At 42.4% G+C, this 24,928-nt stretch overlaps 4 protein-coding genes across 5 annotated transcripts; 2 read left to right on the top strand and 2 right to left on the bottom strand.

Annotated features, from left to right (window-relative positions):
• The first annotated feature begins 249 nt into the window (after nt 1–249).
• LOC104432951 lies at nt 250–6,925 on the top strand. The gene is made up of 4 exons (XM_010045551.3): nt 250–1,095; nt 1,194–1,375; nt 6,075–6,146; nt 6,230–6,925. Exons 1-4 carry the CDS (start codon nt 414–416, stop codon nt 6,623–6,625), a joined length of 1,332 nt encoding a protein of 443 aa, XP_010043853.2. The 5' UTR covers nt 250–413; the 3' UTR covers nt 6,626–6,925.
• A 2,630-nt stretch (nt 6,926–9,555) lies between these two features.
• LOC104432949 (thioredoxin H2) lies at nt 9,556–10,720 on the top strand. Of its 2 annotated transcripts, XM_039307290.1 has the most exons (4): nt 9,556–9,755; nt 9,825–9,942; nt 10,046–10,168; nt 10,314–10,720. In XM_039307290.1, the coding sequence occupies exons 1-4, from the start codon at nt 9,676–9,678 to the stop codon at nt 10,488–10,490; spliced, it is 498 nt and encodes a 165-aa protein (XP_039163224.1). In that variant the 5' UTR covers nt 9,556–9,675; the 3' UTR covers nt 10,491–10,720. The 2 variants fall into 2 exon arrangements, with proteins under 2 accessions (XP_039163224.1, XP_010043851.2); XM_010045549.3 differs by having other exon boundaries at nt 9,557–9,942.
• A 104-nt stretch (nt 10,721–10,824) lies between these two features.
• On the bottom strand, nt 10,825–18,821 carry LOC104432948. Its single transcript, XM_010045548.3, has 4 exons — nt 17,931–18,821; nt 13,167–13,775; nt 12,504–12,795; nt 10,825–11,316 (listed from the first exon to the last, which is right to left on the bottom strand). Exons 1-4 carry the CDS (start codon nt 18,537–18,539, stop codon nt 11,294–11,296), a joined length of 1,533 nt encoding a protein of 510 aa, XP_010043850.2. The 5' UTR covers nt 18,540–18,821; the 3' UTR covers nt 10,825–11,293.
• A 3,184-nt stretch (nt 18,822–22,005) lies between these two features.
• LOC104432947 (glutathione S-transferase U17) lies at nt 22,006–24,725 on the bottom strand. Its single transcript, XM_010045547.3, has 2 exons — nt 24,238–24,725; nt 22,006–22,640 (listed from the first exon to the last, which is right to left on the bottom strand). The coding sequence occupies exons 1-2, from the start codon at nt 24,559–24,561 to the stop codon at nt 22,266–22,268; spliced, it is 699 nt and encodes a 232-aa protein (XP_010043849.1). The 5' UTR covers nt 24,562–24,725; the 3' UTR covers nt 22,006–22,265.
• Nucleotides 24,726–24,928: the final 203 nt, after the last annotated feature.

The following is a 24,928-nucleotide window of genomic DNA, read 5'->3' as shown; positions in this document are numbered from 1 at the left end:
AAAAAAATGAATAACATATAATTAACATGATCAGGAAACTTTATTTGTTTCTCACTACATAATGACAATTTTCCGTTATAATAATTTGTTCTGCCATAAAGCGAAGATTTTAGATTTTTCTAAATTCATCTCCATTTATATATATTGGAATTACCTAGTTTGCGACTAGATAAAATGAAAGTCTAAAAAGTAAATGAATTATAAAGAGATAAATCTCGAAGACCGGAGTGGCAGGAGCCGGAAATACATAAAAACCCCTCCTCAACCACTGTCTCGCACTCCTCCTCCTCCTCCTCCTCCTCCCCCTCCCCTCCATACACCCGAATCGTCCGCCGCTCTCGGTGGCCGCCCCGCCGCCGCCGCCGCCGCCCTAAAACCCTAACCTCCTCCCCCTCTCGCCGGACCACCGCGCGATGGCGTCGCCCGTCCCTCCCTCCGAAGCGACCGACGGCCCCGTCGTCAGCCTCATCAACAAGCGCCTCCGCGCCCTCCGCAAGAAGCTCAACCGCATCCATCAGATGGAGGAGTCCATGGCCCAGGGAAAGCCCATCAACAAGGAGCAGGAGGACGTCCTCCGCTCCAAGCCCTCCGTCCTCGCCTCCATCGACGAGCTCGAGAAGCTCCGCCCCCAGCTCTCCTTCGCCGTCCAGGAGGAGCTCTCCCTCGCCGCCCGGCGCCTCCCCCGCGACGATGACGCCGCCGCCGCCGCCGCCGACGCCGCCGAGAAGCAGCCGCAGCAGCAGGAGGAGCAGGAGGCGGGGGACGGCGGCGATGCCGTCGTGAAGGATGTGCTGAAGCTTCTCTACTTTGGCTCGATGTTCGCGGTCAGCTCTCAGAGCGATTACACTTCCACGATGCTGACGAGGACGCACGAGCGCGGTTGCTGCTTGACTTACGACTACGTGACGGACGAGGCCACCGATCTGTTGAAGGAGCGGGACCTGGACTTGATTGCGACGTTGAGCAGCCTCTTGATCTCGAGGCCTGCCGACTCCAGCTTGTCGCACAAGAACGCTCTGCAGAAGTGTCTTCACCACGCCACACAATGGATCGCCAATTCCGACGAGCCGATCGAGCCCGACTCTTCTGTTACTTGTACATCTTTTTTGCCCGATTGCGTCTTTGATCATGATTTTGTTGCGTTTTTTTTTTTTTTGGTTTTGGGTATCTTAGCAGTGAAGTTTGAATCGCAGATGCGTCATTGAGGGAGCGGTTGAATAAGATAATGGCATCCGATTACTTCACGACGACGCCGGAGATGAAAGCTCCGGTCGATATGGCTGCTGCTGCTGCTTCTGGGAATTATGTGCCTTTTCAGGTCCCAGTCACAGTGCCTGTCCAGGTAGAAAGTGAAGAGCCTCAGTACGAGCAGAAGGTAAATGTATACTTGCTGTTAAAATCAAGGCATGTTATATGTTATGTGTTCAGCAGGAGGTAAAACAAAATGGTGCATATTTGCATATAGTTTTGCTTCTACTGGACTTTGCCTTATGCGATGATTGGCGTATTACTTGTTATCTGATATATACACTGCGGCTGTGATGTTCTCCGATGTTTTGAAGATTGCTAAACCCTGAGGCTCCTCATTGTATTCTTTTTGCGTTCTGTTTACTTTACTGTGATTTTCTCTGTATGAGATGCATGATGCATTATCTGTAATCTGGTTTGTGCATCTCTTCTACATACTATGGCTGTGATGTTGTTAAGCATCCTTATTCTGTTTCATAGGTGTGTGCATTGTTCCTTGCGTAGTTCTTGGCGTGTTATATATTTTACTTTGGGAGGAGGTTTGGTCTCTTTAATTCTTGTTTTGGATTTATTATTTTTTCTCTACTTGATAGTTCTGAGAAGTTCAGATTTTTCTTGTATGCATTTTGCGACTTGTCGATATGATCCGTTACTGCAATGCTTTGTCTGATAGTCTGTTATCCATCCTTTAGAAGACTTGTGAATCTATTCCTTCCTTTTCCATTGTCACCTGTCCTTTTATTTTTGTGTGGCATGTGTCTCTGCAATTGAATCTTTATCCTGTAGTTCCAGTGTCCTGTCATCATTTAATAAATCCTGGTGCTAGTTCCAGTAAATAATTGTTTTGGAGAATACTCAAGCTTTTGCTGCAACTACAATAGAAGACGCCTATCTCTGTTGGTTGGTAGGCAAAATGGTGTAAATTGACCATTTTTTAAAAATCTTTTTAAAGATAGGGAACTAACCTACAGAGATTGATGTCTATTGCATCAATTACGGGCTACCAACGCATCAATTGCATGTAACTACCCGTTACAACCTAAATTACAGGCTAATGACATTTATAGATTGCAGTGGGCAGTCAAGTGCATCATCTTAAGGTAATGAAACAGGGGGAAATGGACTTGGATAGATCCTGAAAAGAGTGGATTCTGTTGTAATGAGTTTGGCATGTGTATCAGGACACCTCATTCTCTACCTCCCCCTCCTCACCATCATCATCTGTTCTTAATTTTCCTTCTTCATTAGACTGTTTTTGCCTATTAGTGGGTCAATACTCGGTATTCATCCCGCTACAACTAGTCAGTTGCGCTTCCCATGTGTATCAGGACACCTCATTCTCTACCTCCCTCTCCTCACCATCATCATCTGTTCTTAATTTTCCTTCTTCATTTGACTGTTTTTGCCTATTAGTGGGTCAGTACTCGGTATTCATCCCGCTACAACACCATCCTAAGTCCCTTTCCCTCCCTGGTAATATAGTTGACATATCTTCTGTTCATGCTTCATTGATGGTCTGCATGATTATGTGGGTTTGCTTTTATTTTGTTTTTAAATGGTATGAATTTTGAAGTTTCAGTTAGAGTTGAGTTTCTATTCAATTCCAGTTTCTTGAAAGTTGTTTTCTTTGTGATATCTTTAAATTCTTTAATCTTGCTTATTATGGCAATTTCTTTTGACAATTACTTGATGTATTTGCTCTTGGATGCCTCTTATGATCTAGATTTTATTGTAGCAATCTTCCATCCCAATTTTTCAATACTAATGCATTACCCTCATGCTTGATCTCTGCTAAAAAACTAAAGGGACATTTTAACAAGAGTGCTTTAGCTATTCTACCCTACCACTAATGTAGTTGAATCTGGTGGTTGCAATGGCCCTTGCATGTTGACAGTCAATTGATTCACATGTAATCAAGTTATTATCCTGAGAGACTTTTGATAAAAATTTAAGTACATGTTGAAAAATTTAGAGGCTATTGAACTTTTCAATTTAAAGTTTGATAGGGGCTGCAGTGTGTTAGCTAAAAGATTTGAAGGAAGAAGAGTGTTTTACATGTCAATGTTATCAACAAAAGTGTAGTCCGAGAGAGAGAGAAAGGTTAATAGTCACTTTGCTGGAGGAAATTGCACATGGTAGACTATATTCAATTTCTTGGTATTTTTAGGACAAAACAACATCTAGTATTCACAAAGTAGGTGTTGTGTAGAGACCCTCCAGCCTAACCCTAAACACCCTTGAGTTTTCTTCTTGAATTGCACATGGTAGACTGTATTTAATTTCTTGGTATTTTTAGGACAAAACGACATCTAGTATTCACAAAGTAGATGTTGTGTACCCTCCGACCTAACCCTAAATGCCTTTTGAGTTTTCTTCTTGAATCTTCTGCTGGATTGTCAAGAGAAGATAAAAAGAACAACTAATTTTGAGTTTGACAGGTTAGGTTGTCAGCGTAAGTGTTGCGTATGAAGTTGTCGATTACTTTAGTAATATTCATCTATCCAAGTCTATGCATATCAAGGATTGCTCCTTTTCCAACAAATTTACATGTGAGGTTCCCTCTGTTTCTTTCCCCCTTAGTGGATGGGCGTTATAAAGAGGGTTTTTGACATTCTATGTTGGGTGAAAGTAATTTGGAGATAGATAGATGATGGATCTGATATTGGACCCTGGTTGTTCACATAATGGCATGCTGATTGACATGTGTAAGTTAGTTTAAAATAGCGAGCATTTCAATTTGAAGACTTACTCACTCTTTCTACCTTCTACCTTATGATGATTTCTCCTACTCCTATTTTCCAGTAAAATGATTTTGGTAAAGTAAATAGCAGAATTGTGTATAGGAAACTATATAAGCATTTGCCTAATTTTATTGTAGAAGGACCATGCAAACGTAATACACCTTCTATTGGATAAAGAAAGATCATTTTATATGTACGTGTGTGTGTGTGTGTGTATTAACACGAACATGCATTTAAATGGACGTCGTATTTTTGCACGGTAGGGTTATGGAAATTCATGAGACAATGACTGGGCATATTATATGTGCCAATTGCCATTTTGCTGAGAAAATAAGCCCGTGGATATGGAGGTTCCACAAGTAGTGCTACGGGCTTTTGAGAGTAATTAGAAGTGTTGGGAAGATATGATCTCCTTTTGGAATAGGGGTAATTAGGGCTTATAATTCAACTTTTAAGCAGGCACTGACATTAGACAGGGCTTCTTTTGTGTGACAGGGCATTGTATATGTGAATGTGTGCGCATGCACTTGCTACAGTGCATGCAGTGTAAAGTCTGATGCCCAATGTTATTGGTTTTATCTTGTTTGAAAAATAGATGAAATTGGCTAATTTTACTTCTTTAGCTGATTAATTGCATCAATCACAAATTTCCATTACGTCTTTTATCACTGTGGATAAGGTTACAAACCATTTCTTGAAGTTCATTCCATTGAATTTGCTTCCATTTTGTTAATGTTTCTGGAATTCTATGTTAACACGTTACTTACTACTTTTAAGTCATAGGTGAGGTTATCCTGTTATGTGCTGCAAGTAATATCTCATAAGATCTATGAACTTACTCCCTCATGTACAAGCTGTCTGTATATGATTTAAAAGCCTTTCCTGGTTGCTCCAAATTGGATATGAAATCTCCTCCATATGATTAGTTCTCTTAGGAAAAGTTTTGCTGTCTTCCTTTTCATTAGATAGCTTCTGTTTTGAACTTTTATTGTGTGCAGATTCTCTTTGTTTTCATGATACATTGATATTTCTTGGAAGAAAAAGGAATTATGTTTATCTAATTTTATGTGTTCTTCCTGCTTCGGTCCAGCATATCTGTCCATGTTTTTGGTTGTTTCCCTTAATCTTTATACTCAAAATAATAGTAACAGTTGATATAAAAGGAGAATGGAAAAGATAATAATAATAATCATTAGAAGAAGAAAGAGATTCTTTTTTTTTTGGGTATAAAATTTGATACTTTATTTCTGATGTTTAAGCAATCTAATTATATGGTAGTGATTTTATGTTCTTTGAGAATTAACAATATGATCTTGCAGTGCAGTTGCACTGTTTATGTGATTACTTTAATCACATTTGATGATATGGATAGGCGTGGGTAACTGTTTTCTGTTCTTCTAGGCATTAGAATTCATACTTTTAGTTAACCTTTTATTAAAAGGAATAACAAAACAGAATAGTGAATCAACATTGTTGCACTATATATGTAGTTAGGCATTGCACTGGCATCTTCTTAAGGAGAAAAGGAGGAGGTTGCTTGAGATTATGTGATGTAGTCTTATTCTTAACTAGGATTTAGTAGACTTTGGAACTGTGGTATGGTAATTAGCAAAAGGTTCTCTTTTATGAAAAAACCTATTTTATTTTGTCAATCCTTTTAACAGCCGAATTCTTGTCTTATCAATTAGTCATCGATATGCATTCATCAATCTTTTTAATGATCATAGTTGCACTTTACAGCCTGGAGAGACAATAAACTTGTTTGTTGACAAAATGTTTGGATACAAATTCGATTTTCTATCCTGAGTCTCCATTTATCAAATATCATAACCTAGCAAATGTGTCTCTCGTATTTTCTTTTACAATGGCTCCCTTCTCTCATCAAGGACATCCTAATTTTCAAAAAACATATGCTTGCCTTTTATTGCAGTTCTTGTCTGATATTTTGCATGTCAAACAAACAAGTAGAATTGAGTGTGCTCCGATGTAGCGTAACAAGAAAATAATACTGAATATCTTGCATGAGAAGCCATGCTTATTTGTTGTTGATTATTTTCTGCTTGACACTGTTCCCTTCTTCTATAGGAGGAAGCAGGGACTGACTTCCAAGGACATGAAGTTGATAACGAATCTAATGCAGTTGATGATGTTCATAAGGTGCCTGCAGATTTTCTCACTATATCTTTATGTTTGCTTTTATCAGTAGATTAATGAGCTCAGTGACTCTGCCTTTTCCGCAGGATGACGTAGTAGCTGATAATCCTTCGGAGTTTGCCTCAGCTCAACAAGAAAATGTAAATTCGCAGGTGGAAGAGCTTAATCAAAGGGAAAGAGAGCAGAAGGATCATCAGTACATTCCTCGGAGAAACTACCAGAACCAGAGAGGGGGTCGTGGTGGAGGTAATGGTGGTCGCCGGGGTTATCCCAATGGTCGAGGAGGGAGAAGTGGAGGGAGGGGCGGTGGGCCCTACCAGAATGGGCGCGGCCACTATTATGAGCAGCCCGGTAACTATTATCCTAGAAACTACTACAACAATAGAGGGAGAGGTGGCAGGGGAGGTGTGCATTCCTACAACAACCATGGTCCGGCGGTTCATGACGGCCATGCCCCTGCTGATGTGGGGGTGGCTTCATGAGCAGACATTCAGCGGTGAAGAGGGTGATGGATTACTAGTTTTGCCTATGGTTAAGTGAAGTTACCTCAATGCTTTTGAGCTTGTGGTTTGCACTTAAAGCTGGAACTTAGATTAATATCACTTACCGGACTCTATTCTCATTCCAGGAGTTTAGATGACTGAACGCTTTCTGGGAAAACATGAAGCATCCTTTTCAAATGTGGAATTCTGTAGAAATTTAGGGTATGTTTGGATTGACTTTCGCATTTTGCTTTTTCCTTGATCTAAATCTTGAGATCACGCGATTGGAGTTTTTTCGAATCCGAAATTCTGGGTACTTCCACATGGTTTCTCGTAAATTTCTAAAGTTCGATAATATCTTAAATTTTGACGAGAAAAGAAGAAAAACGGAACTTTGCTTTCGTTCGGAGTCCAAAGAAAAACTTGTCTTTAGGTTTAATTGTGCCGATTGCTAAATAGTTAATTCGTACCAGTCCCTTCTCTTTTCGTTGGCGATCTCTGTAGAAGAGTTTAGCAATGGCTTTTTAAGCTTAGGAAGATAATTTTCCGCTTTAAGATGCCGAAGGCGGCATATAAGAATGTGCATGGGAAGAGGGGCGGTGGGTTTGGTCCTTGTTGCCTTGTGCTTTGGAGATATGCCGTAGTCTTCCAGATGTAGCCCTTGAAGGGTTTCCATTTGGGGATGCACCAGGTGAAAAGTAGTTCCCAGTTAGAATGGATATACGAAATTATGTGGTAAAATTCAGGGTAGCTTAATGCGTTGTTTATGCTTTGTCTGCGAGGGTGGAAAACTTAGGAGAGATAGAAAATTTTGTATCTCTCTGTTTACCTCTCATGATAAATTCAAAGTTCTTTTCCATTTTTCCTCGCCCACCCGCCTCCCTCGCCTCTCCCTGCTTCCCAAGCAAACCCTGATCTCTAGTTGTCATGCAGAGTTTGGAGCAACTCCTGCCATGGGCAGTGCAGGGACAGCACTGAGCTGACGGTGCTTCCGATTGCGACCTTTGGTGTTGCTAGGCCGTTGAACTCCTGCTCGGCAGAAAATTGTGTTCCTGAAGCTTTGAGGCGGATTCAGAATCAGAATTCTTTCGTTTTCCGCTTGTCGAAGAAAATGACAGCCATGCCCACTTCGATTTAGAGTCGTCTGTCGGCAATCGAATCTCTGTAATGGCGTATGACGGCGTATCCGGTGTCTTTCACTTTTGGTATGTCAAACGATCGATTATATTCTACCTAGGCAAAGAGAACCGTTGGTGCCGCTGCAACTGCGTCGTGCGCAGTCATTCACTTCGTTTGCCTCACGTAATCTGAGTGGCCAAAAGCAGAAAAATACCAGAGTGCGTTACCGTTCACTTACAAATTGGATGCATCTTGATTTATTGCTCATTATAGGATTAAAAGAATTTGTTAGTGGAAGAGAATCTCATGCTCTCCTTGTTCACTTGGAAGCATGGACTGTTAGGCTTTAATTTGCGATTTAGATAGGGCATCATAATATTCCCTTTACCCTTCCGCCATCCTGAGCGGCCCACAGTTTTTCCCCTTTTTGGTGCCAAAGATTATCGAAATCAAAATCCCCCGTGATTGGCTATATTTGGCAATTGACGTACCGATAGTCAAATGCTCGAACTTATTTTTCTTTTTTTCATTGATGAGTTATGAAACATTGAAATTGTCATAAATAAACTTAAGATAGAAGTGAGTGACATCAATATTTATAACCAACCAATCAGATTGTGGCTCGAGAAGTTTTCTCTAATTAAGGCGAGGGAAGATACCTTCGTATATATTTCTTGAGGTAATGAATCATCTATCAAAAGTCCTCAATTTGTTCTAGAAAATTACTAAATTGCGGAAATTCTTAGACATCAGTCATTAGGTAAAAGTCCACCTTTACTCCCTAAACTTACACATTTTTTCAATCTCAGTCCTTAAACTTTTGATTTATCTAATTAGGTTTGAAATTTGCATTACTTTCTTAATCAAGTCCCACCAGTTTCAATTCTAATCAACTGGAGCTGACTCGTTTGTTAGAACCAGCAAGAGTACTGACGTGGAAAACTCAAGTGCACCGTTCATTATGAGAATTGTCACAGCACAAAATAAAGGTTGTGTCCATGCATTAGGTGATAGTCCCGGATGGGAAATTCTACTTTCAAGTCAGACTCTTGCTATACATCAGTATAACTTCACCGATTGAAACTTGTACCAAGTAACCTCTCAGGTAGTGTACCCAATTTTGTTTACTAAATGCTGTGAAATGGTTGTATAAGTGGTGTGACTCGTGTATATCTAGTTTCACCCATTTTTAAACTAATGCAGCTAAGGACTTGGTGGGAATGTTTCTAGACTTGCATTTATCCAAATTCTATGGTGGAAGTAGGGATTATGAAATTGATCGCACTTGCGATGAGGTTCTCACGGAATATCTAGTGTGCCTAACAAATTTCTTTTGAGCCCCAATAGGAAAAACACCGAAATAATTAGAGATGTGCTTGACTGGGAATCCAAGCTTGTATGACCTGTATAGCACCCAACGCGAAAGATAGCAACCCGAATTGGGGCATCGTCGTCCGTTCGTACACAAAAATAATAAAGCGGTTCGAACACAAAACTTGACCAAATCGAAAACCTCTCAAGCACCAAGCAAGTAGCGTAGTACGGACACGCTATCAGTTTGTCTTTGCATTATAAAAACCATCAATGGTCACGTAACGAATTCTTTCGCAAGCGTTATATGCCTTTGCCCCCTTTTAAACAAGGTGTTTTTTTTCCTCCCTTCTTTTCAGGGAACGATGCTCCCATGTCCTGCCCGTCAGTTCGATGGAGAAACACCATGTTGCTGGACCACCTGTCGTGGTCAGAATCTATTCCGATGCGTAACGATGGTTCCATTGCTGCCTTTATTGTAGTATAAAACCCCCCACCAATTCCTTATAATCCAAGCCAAGCAAAGCACCTCCCAATCCCCAAAGCATTTGCTAGCTTTTGCATAAGCCATTAGCCGTCGTATTGTAGGGACAAAAGGAGAAGGAAAAAGGAAATAACTGATGGGACAGAACGTGTCTTCCGGAGATTGCAACGACTGGGCTCCTGCGAAGGCGAGCCGTGTCATGGAGTTTCACTCCAAATCTCGATGGGATGAGCACAACGACTGGGCTCCTGCGAAGGCGAGCCGTGTCATGGAGTTTCACTCCAAATCTCGATGGGATGAGCACAACGACTGGGCTCCTGCGAAGGCGAGCCGTGTCATGGAGTTTCACTCCAAATCTCGATGGGATGAGCATTTCGAAGCGTCGAAAGGGAACAACAAGCTGGTTAATGCTGCTCCATTGATGACTGAACTGTTGCTCTCTTTTTTCATTCATCATTTCCATTGCTTCATATTGACTGTGCTTCAAAATATTGGTATGGCAACAGATGGTGATCGACTTCACCGCCACGTGGTGCGGACCTTGCCGCAGGATGGAGCCGACGATCGACGAGCTCGCAGAAACGTTCGCTGACGTCGACTTCATCAAGATCGACGTCGATGAGTTAATGGTACGGTTGTCGTTATTTTCCCTTCCAAGGAATTGAAAGGGCCGCATGATCATTGCAATAAAGTTGGACTTGCATGCCCATATGGTGTCGGGTTTCGATCGTGTGTACTCAGGATAATGTGAACGTTGTTGTTGTGGAAATGCAGAATGTGGCGAGGCAATATGAGGTGCAAGCGATGCCAACATTCTTGCTGATGAAGAACGGGAAGGTGGTGGACGAAGTGATTGGCGCCAAGAAGGATGAGCTCAGGAACAAGATTGAGCAAAACTGCAACAAGTCACAACCATACCTTCAGAGCAATTCGCACCACTATGCAATCTGACCGCCGCCTCCTCAGTCGACAAAAGTATGATCGGCCTGTGCCTTCCACAGATAAATAAGATCGCGTTTCTGACCCAAAAAGAAAAGAAAAGAAAAGAAAAGAAAAGAAAAGATCGTGTTTCTCTCTCTTGCTTTTAATATTTTTTCTTGGAGTCGGTTGCTAAGAAACAGATGAGACACGGGCATATTCACTGCCAAAGATCATGCTTGAATAATAATCATCTTCCATGAGGTTTTGGCTGAATTGCTCTTTCGATGCAGCTAAGTAACAATCGAATGACATGGTTAGGGGACTTAATTTCCCTTCGGTCAACAGTATGAGCCGGAAAGTTTGCTGAAACGCAAACACTAATGGTCAGGGTGCCAACAACTTACAGAACAACCTCATGCGAATTGTACAAATGGGGTCGGACGATACAATGGAAATTGATCCAGCCAAACATCTTACATCACCATAGGACCGTACATAAATTTAATCAAACAAAAATTGAAAGAATTTGGTATAAACCTAAATAGAAAAGTTTCCAAGTGCCATTTATAAACTTCCAAGGCTGACAGAAACTGCAGACATCATGGCCGGTGACGGAGACTGGAGAGTGCTATTATGATACTTCACCCATCTGACATCTTCCTTTTCTCGCTTTCAGGCAATAAAATTGGGTCGATACTTCCTCTACGAACAATTAACAAGTAGAGGTCTCTGGAAGCGTAAAAGCAGAACTCAATCAAAGCTTATGAATATGTAATTCTGTAGAACGTTTTTGTACGCCCTATACTCTTGCTCCATGACTGCTTCACAATCCCTTACTTAATGAAGTCTTCAGCCACTGTTACATTGAAAGAAAAGCAGAGCAAACTATGAGAGAGAGAGGGAGGGAGAGAGAGAGAGTTTCATAGACGAATGCAAACAACAAAGAAAGCATGAAAAAATGGAGAGGAAAAAAAATAGAGCTAGTAACCAGCTGACGATATAACATTAGGAAGTTGTTGATCCTTTTCTTGTCCTCAATCCATCTGATCAACAACCACCTTAACTGGTCTATAAGGCAAAGTACACCCTTCAGATTACTGTGGCCACTGCAGTCTATAGAAAAAAGAGTTCTCTCCTAGACTTTAGTAACTTTGCGCTCGCCAGGCTATTCCCAAGATGGTATGAGGGCTTCATTTTCAACCCAGCTTTCCTTTCTAGTTCCAAGTAACCTCCTAAAATTTTGCTTGCTGATTTTAGAACTCTCTGACATCGTAGATGGAATGCTGAATAATCTTTTTCTATCCAAATGAATTGAGCTATGAGTTCTTCACCCTGTCTACAACGGTTTGCTTGGCAACTCAATTCTAGGCAATCTATGCAAGCGATATAAAGCCCAAACTGCTACATGATGCTCACTGCTTCTCTAACGCGAATGCTAGCTTTTCCTCATAAAATCATCATGCCTTTTCTACTCATACAAAGGTTTTGATATATACAGCAGGAGAACCACTGCATTAAACGCCTAAACACCAGACAGCCATTAAAGAACCAAGAGACTGCTCCTCTTTGGGGTAGCATGAACTCACTAGAGTAAGATTACCTTGTCATCCTCCAAAATCGGATGCATCTGTACTGTTTACTTTAGCAATTGGATGCATTGTTACATCACTACTAAATCCTTTCAGGCCCTTCGACATTTCATTCATATATTTATCTTACTCAAGGAATCTTCAGTGTTACATTTTTCAGTACTGAGATGAAGAGAGATCACATTTTTTCATGATTGGCCAAAATGACAATGTCGTCCTTCTTTGCCGAAGAGTAGCAAAATATCATAGTCTTATGCTGCTAAAGTATCAGCAGTTCAATGTAAAGTGGATTCAGAAATCACAAATGGAAGAATATCGACCAATCACCAATCATCCAATGCATTATGTACTACTCAAGTAGACTCGAGTTAGAACTGGCTTACAATGTATATACTCCAAAATATAGAGATAATTCTCAGCAAAAGAAAACAAGAAGTTTAAACAAAGATCTCACCTATTGAGGAGGATGGCACAACGATGACATGCAAAGTCGAAATATTAGGGGGAAGTTGCAAGCGAAGCGGGAAGAGCTTCCCATTCAACGGGCTTCGAGAGCACACGAAAATGCCCTGCATCCCTGTCTCCTCCTCCAACTTGTGAGTCAATTCCTCCACATTGTTCCCCTTGAAGTTCAAAGTATAGCCTTCCATATCTTCCCCTTCGACCTTCCCGTTTTCATCAGCAATGTGGTAGTATACGGTCCTCCCTTCCAATTTCGGGGGCGACCCAGCATAAGAATCGTTCGACTGCACAAGCAAATCCAAGTACAAAATAAAGTCAATTTCCACACACTCAACGTCGGCTCGCTCGAGTAACGACAGATCAATGCCAAACTCAGCCCAGTGGAGAAGTCTTATAAGGTCCACCGCAACTGTCCTTCACAAGCACAATTTATCAATCAGATCGAACAGCGCGTGCATATCTTCAAGGGGATTGATTACTCGGCCACAAAATCGAATCTTGCCATAAAAATTTCTATTAACAAAATTGGCCAAAATCCATCTCTCGTCAAGCACTTGCGCAACATAAATCCGCAAAGAACCATTCATAGATGCTAAAATGAAGAGAGAAAAGAGAGAGAGAGAGAGAGAGAGAAATGTAAAGTGGGAACACGCACCTCCTGCCGAGAGAACCGCCCGGAATTCGCGGACGAGGACGAAGGCGACGTCGCGGGCTCGAATCCGAGGGAGGAGTCGAGGTGGTCGAGGGGCTCGACGGGGCGCATGGCGGTGGGGGACTGGACCTCGATCTCGACGACGTCGACGTCCCAGAGGATCCACTCCTGGGAGGCGGTGCGGTGGGGGACGTCGTGGGTGACGGAGTTGCGCCAGGGCGGGAGGCCGCCGTTGGCGCGGAGGAAGTTGCCGTAGCGGGTGCGGAGCTTCACGTGGCTGCCCTCCCGGACGGGCTCCCACTCGAGGGAGGAGTCGAGGCGGCGGGGGAGGGACTGCACGACCTTGCGCCCGGTCATCCCCAGGAGGAAGGGCTGGTTGGAGGCGGCGAGGTACTTGCCGTAGCAACTCTTGAGGCGGAGGACGGCGTCGGAGTTGAGGACGAACTCCACCGACCACCGGGCGGTCCGGGAGGAGCCGTCGCGCCCCTGGGTGACGCCCTCCTCGTCCTCCTCCGCCACCAGGTACTTGTCGTGGCGGCTCCGGAGGCGCACCGCCTTGGCGTTGCGGAAGAACTCCATCCCCGTCAGGATGCAGAAGCCGGCGCTGGAGATCTGCCGGAAAACGGAAGAGGAGAGACAGAAAGAGAGGCGATTGAATGAGCTCACGTGGTGAGAAGTTAAGACAGGGAAGCAGTTAGATGTGTCGTGACGCGACAGGACCCTGCGCCGGCGAGAGTTAAGGAATAAAGTAGATATTTAAGGAGCAGGGGGGCGGGCGGGGGCGGGCGGGGAAGGTGCCGGTCAGCGAACACGCCGAAAAAGTCAAAGACAGATGTTGGACGCGGCCGGTGATCGCGAGGGGCCGGGGGCCCACCGGGAGAGAGCGGCGTATATTCGGGGCCTACCCGGGGAAGGTTTATCTCCCCCTCCCTTTTATCCCTTTTTAACTTTTTAGAAGTGAGAATCGGCCGGCGAGGCTGGCTTTTGGGGGAAGGGTGGCGTGTATCCAGGATTCACGGCGTTCCTACGAATCTTTAAAAAAAAAGAAAAATATCCTGAACCTCAAAAGTTAAGCTTGCTTGACGGGGACGGGTGTTTCGGGTTGGATTCAATGGATTCCGGGGTCTAAATGACCGGCCTTATTTGCTCGTATAAATCTTAACTTTTGAGGGCCACACCCATCACCTTATGAGTGGAGCCTTATCCGATGCACGTGAACAAAACAATTTGCATGTATCCGTGAAGATTAATCGATCAAACATCCTGAATAGACGATTCTAATCTACCATGTGTCGCCTAGGTCAATCCTCAATACTTAAATGCCTATATAAATTAATTGTTGCGAGGTCTTGGTCATTTAGCATTTCGATGCGATTGACTTATGTACACAGGATCACCCTACTTCTTTTTGGCTTTAATTAGATCAGAAATTGGAACCTCAGTAGTTGCGACACAGCAGGTATGTAGCATAGTCAAATAATTGCAGACTTAGGTGTCTAAGCTACGAGGCAACAGTGAAGTCCATGTAGCCTCTAGCTTTGATCAAAGTGAAGTGATTTATACGACAGCCTCTGCTTAAGACCCGCACGCAACTCTTCTACTCAAAACTATGCAGCAGAAATATAGACTAGAAGAACCTAAAACTGCTTAAGGCATACCCAATTACCCATCTGTACTATACTCATCAACAGAGAAGATCCTTTGGTCGACAAAAAGAAAAAAAGAAAAAAGAGAAGATCCTTTGGTCGACAAAAAGAAAAAAAGAAAAAAGAGAAGATCCTTTCCAATTTCCCACACGGTGCGCATGCAAACATGCTGCCTGGAAACCACAATTTCTTAGCAAAAAGCGTCCCCCCAGCTAGTTCACAGAATCGTCGTCAGGTCCGTGATGCTTTTGAATTGACGGATAACAAACGCGCTCCACCTAGAATCCATCACGGCCTAAAGGAGTGGGTGCGAAAGAATGGATGGATACAGCCGTCCTTCGCTTTTCTCTTCATGAAGATTCTGTTCTAGGGCACTTATTAAGTGTACAGAAATAAAATAAATTGGTTATTTTCCAAAGCACAACAAGGCCATCCTTCTTATGTTGGGTTTGATTATCATATAGACAAAAGAAATTGTTTTCTCACTGGACATTGCATGATTGACAAATCTCACGAAACCACTCATCAGAGAGACCCTCCTCCTTAATCAGTGCGGCCAATTGGTGCTGAAATATAGTGGGGAGAGGTGGTTGGAGGTTGCATCAGGGAAGCACGTGGACTGAGAGAACAGAGAGGCTCCTTAACCTTTTAAATAAGGAGTGGCGTGTCATCGTATTCCCTCTTTGCTCTTTTAAAGAGCCTCTTTACACACGGAGGATTTCCTTTCTACCCTTTGCGCGTCGTTCAATTTCTTGTCCAATCACGGATTACTAGGTGCGTGCGCGAGGGGGGGCAATTATAAAAAATCCTAAACCTTTAAATACTAAACTTTTTCACATTTTATTTTATTAGTTGAGAATATTTGGTTAATTTCGGTTAGAAATCACTAACGTGGAGTGGTATGTCTTATGCGCAAGACAACTGATATTAATGTTACCATTTTTAAATAACATTTAATTTTTTTTTTTGAGTTTTTTTGTTTTTTTCTTCACTTTTTTTTTTTTTTTGGATTGAGAACTAGTAAGGACCATTGGGCAACCTTAGCCGGCATTGGGCAAGGACACAAGGGCCATGACACCCTCGCCAAATTAGAGCAAGGTGTGGGCGTTGCAGCCCTTACTAGCCTCGGGCGAGGGCATTGCAGCCCTTGCTTCTAGCCAATGAGGGTTAGTCAACAACCCTTGTTGTCGCCTCTTAGTAAAAGAAAATAAAAAAATTATTATTAAGTGTCTACGTCAGCTCCTGTCAAGTCATGAAGGATAGCTAGTATATACATAGTGATTTTCGATCAAAATTAACTGGATAAACTCAATTAACAAAATGCAAAAAGATTTAAAATTCAATTAGCAATGTTTATGATTGAATTGATATAAGTGCAATAGATTTAAAATTGTTTTGACAATTTCCTCTTGTGAGCATGATGTCACATATTATAAGTCATATTATAAGCAAACTTCCTACAGGCTAGTGCCATCGATATTTGTTACTTTATAGGGAGATATTTTTTGACTTCTAATATGTCGATGGAGCTAGCGTACATACGGGTGGATTGAGGAACTATAATTCTAGCCGATCACCATAGTAATCTTACGTTGTAACATTACTATGGTGATCGGCTCTCCTTGCCCCTTCATTGATTAAAAAAGAAATGCTAGGTGGGCGCAAAGAGGAGAGACAAAGAGGAACTTCTCTTAGTGGGTTGGTGGAGTGCTTGTTTAAAGGGGAAAAAGATCGACATCTAGATGACTCAATCGCTAGGCTAAATATCACCTAGTGGCAAATCAACTCTTGTCTATTTAATTCAATAGGGTTCTCGTCAGATTCACCTAAAACTTATATGGTACGGTACGTAAGTTATACTGTATTGGCTTCATGAATTATATTATTTAGAGTATAAAGTTAGTACAAACTTTTAAATCTTTCCGGAGTTAATTATCCTAGTTAATAGGAAAGATGAGCGGAAGCTTCTTTGTGCCCATTTGCTAATCAATACACTATCTTCTGTCGTGACATATCATGTCTCTATTTGGTTAATTTCCAGCAGCTACACAAATGAATTGACATGGGTCTCATATGATTAAGCTGTCCACCGCGTGAGACTATTGTAAGGTTGCTTTCGCTGAACACTTAAGGCAGACTTACGTTCACACCGTTTTTCATTTCCTTGGGTTTCCAATGTCTTCTCAACTCATTCAAGAAATTGATCCGCCTTTTCACTTTATGATATGACGGGTTTCGTTTCGATTAAATCTCCGACTAGATAATCTAAATAAGAATCTTAGGAAAATTATCTAAAAAACCTTAAATTTATTATAGTTTCATCAATTCTGTTGAACTTTTCAATTTTGTCATCATCTAGCTAATTTTAATCAAAAATCGTTAACGTGAATGTTAACCATTATATGTGAAATTACCGCACTAACATGGGAACTTACACACTACTAATTCTTTTTTTAACTTTTGTAAAATTTTACTTCCTCACTTACACACCCTCACCCCAACCCTCGAGAAGGTGGAGAATCAGACTCCTCGCCTCTCCCTCCTTAGGTAGTCATTGGGGCAACCCCCAAGTGGTTGCATCAGCAATTCATTATAAGCATTAGTATGGTCATGTAGCTATAACATGATAGTTACTAAAGTTAAGTTGGCGGGACCACGACCCGTAGAAATGTTCTCTAGTCCAAGTAGACTCGAACTCGCCATATAATCAAGCTCGAGTGATGGGAGTGATTCAACTCTTTGTCTACCTAACATTTGTCCTTTATGTCGACGTTCATTCTAGAATTTCTTGACATTTTCTTTTTGTATATTCTTCTATCCTCTACATGTGAGTTTAATTTAATCTTTAAAATTCACCTATCCCACGTCTACTTTATTTATTTCTTTTCTTTTTTGAGATTAGTGACAATATTTAAAATTTTCCGGAAGCTTTTTTGACAAATGATGCGGAGAAATAAACCCGATTAATGTATGCGTGATATATACGCGTTATTTGATCAATAATTTTCCAAAGAAAAAAAAAAAAATCACTGCGCAAGATCGGTACTAGTAGAATGAGAACTTCAAGAACAAGCAACTGGCACATGAAGAAGACGAAGAAGAAGAAGAAGAAGATGCATACCTGCTTTATCTCCATCTTGCTTGGGGCAACCGCTACTGCCGTCGGCGACACAACCTCCGAACGCGCCGCTACATCATCATCCCTGCCGCCGACGGACGACGAGAAGCTCGAATACGCCGACGAGTATTCATCGGGCGCCTCCCAATCCGCGCTCCCCGCGACGGCCTCCACGTCCCACAGCACCCAGTTCTGCGTCCCCCCGGCGAGGGGGTCGTCGTGCGTGACGGAGTTCCTCCACGGCGGCGGGCCCCCATTGGCGCGCAGGTACTTGCCGCACCAGCTCCTCAGCTTCACCTGGAACCCGTCCCTGATGGGCTCCCACTCCAAGGTCCAGCTGGAGGACGGGCCCTCCCCGGGCAAGGCCTGGAGGACCTTCTTCCCGGTCATGCCGAGGAGGAAGGGCTCGTCGGAGGCGGCGAGGTAGCGCCCGTGGCAGCTCCGGAGGCGGACGAGGTCGGCCCGGCCCTCGACGGGCTCGACGGACCAGCGGGCGCGGGCGGCGGCGCCGTTGCGGCTCTGGCGGGCGGTCTTGCGGTCGTCGTCGGCGACGAGGTACTTGTCGAGGTGGCTCCGGAGCTTGACGGCCCCGGTCTTCGTGAAGAGATCCATCGGAGCTCACGAGCTTTGAACTTCCCTGCTCTTTCCTGCTCTTCTTTCTTTGCTTTCTTGGGTTTCCCTCTTCAACGATCACGAGAGGGCGGTGGGAGTGGATTATGCGGTGGAGTTCTGGACGGGAGTATAATTTAATATTTGGGAGGGTGATGTTGAAGAGAAAAGGCGGATGGCGTTCGGATGTTTCTTGTTGGGATTGATAATCGGGGTTTTTTTACTTTGTTACGTCGAGTCTTTTGGTTTTTCTTAATGGGCAAGGTACGAGAAGAAGGTGATTGGATTGGTGAGTGGGAACGAGGACGCGGATTTTCCCACGGCTGATTCAAGGTGGCGTCTTGGCCGCGTGACTTATTCTCGGGCTGAGAGCGATGTCGGAGGGTTCAAAGAAAGGGGGCGTGGGCGGGGAGCGGGACTAAAAACTTGACACTCCGTTTGCTTACGTGTCGACCATTTAGAAGGATCAAAATTGAAGACGCCAGTTTACGCTTCTAGATAAACATGAGGCGGAGAGACCATACTATATAAAGTATTTGAATTTTAGTGAGATATGGTGCTTGGAATTTTTTTATTCGATTAGATTATTTGGATATTTTAGAATCCGCTCGATTTTGTACCTTATGTTGCGCGGATTGCCATGTTATGCTTGTCTTTCTTTGCTTGTTTGTGACTCGCCAGCTCAGCGAAAGGTGCGTTGCTATCGAGGTGGAGGGCGAGGGCAATCGAAAGGGGTTCTTGCTCCACGCGAGCCCGCTCCAGTTACTGCTGCTCCGATCGCCACCGTCGCCTCCCACCTTGTCAAGTCCATCGATTATGTGTCGTCGTCGCCGTAGCCTCGTCATCTCTCTCTCTCTCTCCTGATCAAGATTTAACACGGTATTTCCATTTGAGCGTGTTCAAGACGTCCGTGGCGATCAAGAGTATACCTCGATCGATGCCATGTTAGGTCTGCAATCTTATTTGTAGTACGTGGGTTGACCAGGTCTAAAGGTTGTGGGACCCGGAAAAAAAGAAGAAGGAAGAAAAAGAAAGACTGGTCAACAAATGAAAGAAAGTGAACACTTTAGCGCTCAATATATAAGAGCTGAGACGCGCCGAGAAAACACGGGAAGGAAAAGAACACGAGACAGGGAAGGAAAGGGAGGAGAGGGGTAATCGCCACGGATGCCTTGTCAAACCGACTTAACTCCGTATTGCAATCTCTTCTGCACCTTTCGTTCGTTCAATTGAAGCAGCTTTTTAAATTACGATTTAACTTTGAAGTTTTGTAAAATTCGAACTAGCAAAGTCCGATTCTTGAGTTATTGAGTTTTGGAATTTCATGAAAATGTTGGTTTATGTCGTTATAGAGCCATAAGATTTGACGGGAGTCATTTCAAAACAATGGTTTAGTTAGAGGGAAATTTTAGAGTTTGATATGTGAGTTCCGTGTTGTATTTAGGTTTGAGTAATTGCTGTGAGTAAGTGATTTGTTTTCACATAGAAGTTATTTTGTTAGCATTTAAGCTTGTTGAGGTAGTATTTTCCTTGATTTTGGGGTAGTCTTGTTTAATTGTTAAGATTATGAGATCGTCGATTCAAATAAGCCATGTTGTTTGGTGTGGGAACTCCCAAATAAGTAATGCTATCTATTCTATAAACTTGTAAACTCATGTCTTGAAGATTATAAAGATTTGATGTATTATGAGTTATGAAAGAACATGTACCTTGTGTAAAAATCTGGATTGGACATTTATTATTTTTTGTTATTTGAGAATGGTTTGGAAAATGTTTTAGGAAATGCGTTGTGAAGAATAATGTTTATAAATTCGGTTTGTGAAATGAATTCCGAAATAGTGTGAGAAATATTTTACGAAAAGTATTCCAAGAGATGAGTTGATTTGCGAAAGATTATATGTTTTGGTTTATGAAATCGAATTGTAATATATATTTTGGATTGACTATGTGGATATTAGAGAATGTGAGTTTGATGCTTAATATCACTATTAACCCAAGCAGGTATGCAAATACTATTTTATTATATTTGCTAGCCATTAGCAATATAGGTGAAAATTTTACTAAGGGAGGAGCTTAGTCGCCTAGTCAGCAAACGTTATAAATGATCATGGTATTTATTGGACCATTGATAATATGAATTTAGTTAATGGAATGGATTATTGACATGTAATTTGAGATTAGTTGATAGAATGAATCATTGATGTGTAGTTTGATGAGATTTATCAATGGAATAAATCATTAATACACGAGTTGTTGAGATTGATCAATGGATTGGACCGTTGATGTTCATTATGATATTGATTTAACGAATGTTTTCAGATATGTTTATAGTTATGTTAAAGCAATATAACTCATTTTATACACATGTATTGAGATAAATAGTTTTGATGTTGTTTTGTTGAATGTGTATAGCGAATACTCAATTTGCTTTGAATAGATGTACTAATAACTGAACTGTGGTTGTTCACTCCCTCATTTCCCAATCTTTCTAGTTTTCTCAATTAGCGGCCGATAATACAATGGCGCTCTCGATGGAGACTTTTTGGGAGTTGGACTTATAATTTGAGGTTATATCATTCAAGTGAAATGACGATTATGTCATTACCCTATCCTTATAGATTTTGGGGTGCGATAATATTGCCTTAGCTCAATCGAATCACCCTCGTTATTATTTGCGACTTCAACTCCACACAAGCTTGATTTATCTTCCAATCTCATGTTGTTCTAGACTCAGAGACGGGAGCATTTAATTCAAAGGGAAAGTATAGACGTCGCGTATGATAACCATTCTTTTTCTAGCCAAAATTATTTTTTTTGTTTCTAGCAATAAGTTTGGATTGTAAATCTATTTAATAATGTAATTTCATTTTTTTTATTCTAGAATAAATTTTTAATTTAGAAATAAGTTTGAAACATAAATGAGAAGGAAAAATTTTCTACTTTCTTTATTTCTATTAGAAATGAGAAATAGAAATTATTCTCATTCATTTGTCCTTTCTACTAATCGGTCAATCACTTACCATTGCTCATCGTTTGCTGCCGCCGGTCACTGTTTGCTATCCGCCGCCACCGATGTGATCTTTAGCTGTCGTCTGCCGCTATCGCCATTGGTCGCAAGTTGCCGTCCGCCACAACCGATCACCATCCACCGTTGTCCGCCAGCCACCCACTGAAGGTTGTCGTTTGTCGACCACCGCCCACTAGTCACCAATTGCCATCCGCCGATCATCAATTACCGTTAGCCATATATTGTTGCCGTTGTCTAAGAGTTAAAAAATTTTGTATTGTTATCTATTGAATTTCTATTTTAGGAATAAAAATGCTATATCGTTATTAAACACTTATTTTTACTGTGAAATCTATCCATGAAATAAAAATAGAAAAATCTATTTTTGGAATGTAAGTTGATTTTTAAAACACGAAGGTTATTATCTGCGTCAATTTCAACCGGAAAAGATGGGAGAACCGATCAACGGCGCGTACTCTGGACAAGAAATTAATTCAGAAAGGCCAGATTGATCTTTGTTGAATACAAAGTTCAACCGAGACCTCGACAGTACATTCTTCTGCCACCCTGCTCTAAATGAGCGTACCCCGGCCACCTCAAAAGAGTGACATGTCGGAGCTGCAAGCAACCCAAGAAGGTCCACAACATTTATTCCCCTACTCAGTCATCACCGCACGATTGCGCGTCTAAAACGAGCGAACAAGAAACTGCTTCTCCCTGATTCACTGGGGAGGAGGAGCTCTGAACTTGGCCATTATCAACTTGGCGAACTCGGCGAGCTTCTCCGTCTCCGGCATCACCCCCTTCACCGCGCTGTCGGCGCAGAACCTCTCGGCCCACTTGGCCAGCCCCGGGACCTTGGCCTGGTCGAGCAGCTTCAGACCTTGCGTCCTCTCCGTCACCCTCACCCACCCGAGGAAGCACCCGAGCGCGATGTCGAGGAAGCCGATGGTGTCCCCACCGAAGAAGGGCTTGCCCTTGCTGATCTTGCCGAACGCGTCCTCCAGCAGCGACAGGCCTTCGACGACTTGGTCGATCGCCGCCTTCTTCGCCTCCTCCCCTTGCGCTCTGGCGATGCCGCTCATGGACGGGAACCACTGCGCGTGATATTGGCAATCGCTTGTTCTTAACAAAGCTAACAAAGCATTGTATACTAACATTTATGTACAAAATTTATATACTACAAAGTATGGCATTTAAATTATCCCAGTTTATTAGATGTCCGCTCATGCTCTGTCACATCACTATACACACACACACACATATATGTACATGTCTGTGTGTATATGTATACACAGTCTTAAAATGACTTAGTTAGTACATTGACGGCACAAAAAATCATTACATAAATAGGGTAGAGTTGACGACGAGTATACAATTTTTATTTCTTTACCAACTACTTCTTATTTAGTACATTGACGGCACAAAAAATTTACATAAATAGGATTTTACAAAAAAAAAAAAAGCCCGTATAGAGAATTTAATGGGAAATTATATAATAATAAAAAAGTCCTAAATTTATCATAATTATGCTTATTTAATTATTAACATTTTCTTTGTCAACTGAAAATTCAACCTCTTGCATTTGTATCAATTCAATCTATCAGTTCAATTTTGGCTTACTAAAGTTGACATGAGCACCGATGATCCTATATAATCCTATCGACATTGACATAAACAAAATTTAATATTGTAATATCTTTTTAAAAAAATTCTTTTTTTTTCTTTTTTTTTTCTTCACTTCCTTCTTTCTCTAAACGATCGATGACCGACCAAAAGCAAGGCCAACCTTGGTGGACTTAGACAAGACTCGACTGGGCAAGGCTTGACTTTGCTAGGTCTAGTGAGGTTGTGCCTCGCCCAAGCCCTAGCAAGGCTCAAGCCCTTGCTTGAGGCCATGAGGGTGGCCTTGTCGATTATGGCAAGGTGGAGCCTCATCCATCCATGCTTGAGGTTAGTGAGGGACCTTGCCAACCTTGGCTCTAGTTTTCACTAAGTCGATGACCAGCTAAAGGAAGAAGGAAGTGATGGAAAAGAAAAAGAAAAAGAAAAGAAAGAAAATAAATAAAAATAAAAATATTATTAATAATTGTCTATGTGCCAGCTAGTCAAAATTAGTTGAATAAACTAAATTGGAACAATTACAATAAATTCATGATTTTTTTTTTTGATAATTTTCTATTAATCAACGGTGCACACCATATACTTGACATTTTAATGATATAATTTTAAGTAGATTAAATTATTTGAAAACTCTGTGAGCCCCAACGTCAGGCATTTTAGTTGGCCTACTTTATCTGACGGCCCAAATCCAATCAACAACCACAATTTTCCAGAGAAATAGGGAATTAAAATTGAAATTGACCCATAAATATTGGATCTGCAAGAATCACCGCATGCGCGAGAACCCCGATTGACCGAGCAATAAGCGCGGTCAGCTGAATAGATAGATCCGGTTCACGGTATGAAAACTAAAGAACTAGGTAACTCTCGAACCGTGCTAAACATGATTTCCAAGGCTCGGCATGAGCAGTATCTCTTCGATTCGATCACCACATAAGACCGAAGGCTCCCAAAAAATTTATAATGTCAACTATAATCTGCGACTGGAAATGCTTAACATGCTCTTCATCAGATCAGCAACTAACCATAAAATACAAAAGAGGCTGAGATATCGAAGACGGGAACGGATACCTTCTCATCGATGTAGGCGGCCCAGAAGCGGGCGGTGGCGCGGTCGTAGGGATCAGAGGGGAGGATGGAAGGGCCGGAGGAGGGCCAGGCCTCGTCGATGTACTGGACGATGACGAGGGACTCGCAGACAGGGCGGTCGGCATGGAGGAGGACGGGGATCTTCTTGTGGACCGGGTTGGAGCGGAGGAGGAGCTCGCTCTTGGCGCCGAACTTCTCCTCCAGGAACTCGTACTCCAACCCCTTCAGGTTCAGCGCGATCCTTGGCCTCATCACGAACGGGCTTGGCCACCCCCCGATCAGCTTCACCTCCCCGCCCTTCGCCATTTCACCGGATGATGGTCGCGCCCAGTGACGCAAAAAGAGAGAGACAGAGAGAGATCACACTGGGACGAGCGAGTTTGGTCTCGCAACGAAGGACAGATATTACAAGAGTTAGTTCAGCATATTGGGTGGCTATAAATAAAAGGAGAGAGAGAGAGAGAGAGATTGGCTTTTGGGAATATCTTTGGGAGGCCAGGTGTGAAACGAGGAGGTGCGGAAGGGCCTGACAAACCATGCCGACCTGACAAAAAAAAAAAAAACCATGCCGAGGCTTACGTGGTGATTGCTCCTTGTCATTTCATCCTCACCTTCCATAACGATGGCGGTCTTCGTGCGAGATCAGGGTCTTGCGCAGGCAGATGAACACGTT

This window comes from Eucalyptus grandis, chromosome 2 (genome assembly GCF_016545825.1).
Source record: "Eucalyptus grandis isolate ANBG69807.140 chromosome 2, ASM1654582v1, whole genome shotgun sequence".
Taxonomy (NCBI): Eukaryota; Viridiplantae; Streptophyta; class Magnoliopsida; order Myrtales; family Myrtaceae; genus Eucalyptus; species Eucalyptus grandis.
Note: the sequence above shows the minus strand (reverse complement) of the source record. Positions and strands in the feature narration are given on the sequence as shown.

Bases quoted from the DNA above. Each gene is read 5' to 3' on its own strand.
- LOC104432951 (XM_010045551.3), top strand. From the start codon at position 414: ATGGCGTCGCCCGTCCCTCCCTCCGAAGCGACCGACGGCCCCGTCGTC. The intron at 1,096-1,193 runs GTACATCTTTTT...TTTGAATCGCAG, and splicing joins GCCCGACTCTTCTGTTACTT to ATGCGTCATTGAGGGAGCGG. The intron at 1,376-6,074 runs GTAAATGTATAC...CTTCTTCTATAG, and splicing joins AGCCTCAGTACGAGCAGAAG to GAGGAAGCAGGGACTGACTT.
- LOC104432949 (XM_010045549.3), top strand. From the start codon at position 9,676: ATGGGACAGAACGTGTCTTCCGGAGATTGCAACGACTGGGCTCCTGCG. The intron at 9,943-10,045 runs GTTAATGCTGCT...GTATGGCAACAG, and splicing joins CGAAAGGGAACAACAAGCTG to ATGGTGATCGACTTCACCGC. The intron at 10,169-10,313 runs GTACGGTTGTCG...GTGGAAATGCAG, and splicing joins TCGACGTCGATGAGTTAATG to AATGTGGCGAGGCAATATGA.
- LOC104432948 (XM_010045548.3), bottom strand. From the start codon at position 18,539: ATGGATCTCTTCACGAAGACCGGGGCCGTCAAGCTCCGGAGCCACCTC. The intron at 13,776-17,930 runs GTATGCATCTTC...GTTTTCCGGCAG, and splicing joins GCAAGATGGAGATAAAGCAG to ATCTCCAGCGCCGGCTTCTG. The intron at 11,317-12,503 runs GTGAGATCTTTG...TCAATGTAACAG, and splicing joins TGTGCCATCCTCCTCAATAG to TGGCTGAAGACTTCATTAAG.
- LOC104432947 (XM_010045547.3), bottom strand. From the start codon at position 24,561: ATGGCGAAGGGCGGGGAGGTGAAGCTGATCGGGGGGTGGCCAAGCCCG. The intron at 22,641-24,237 runs GTATCCGTTCCC...TATCACGCGCAG, and splicing joins CCGCCTACATCGATGAGAAG to TGGTTCCCGTCCATGAGCGG.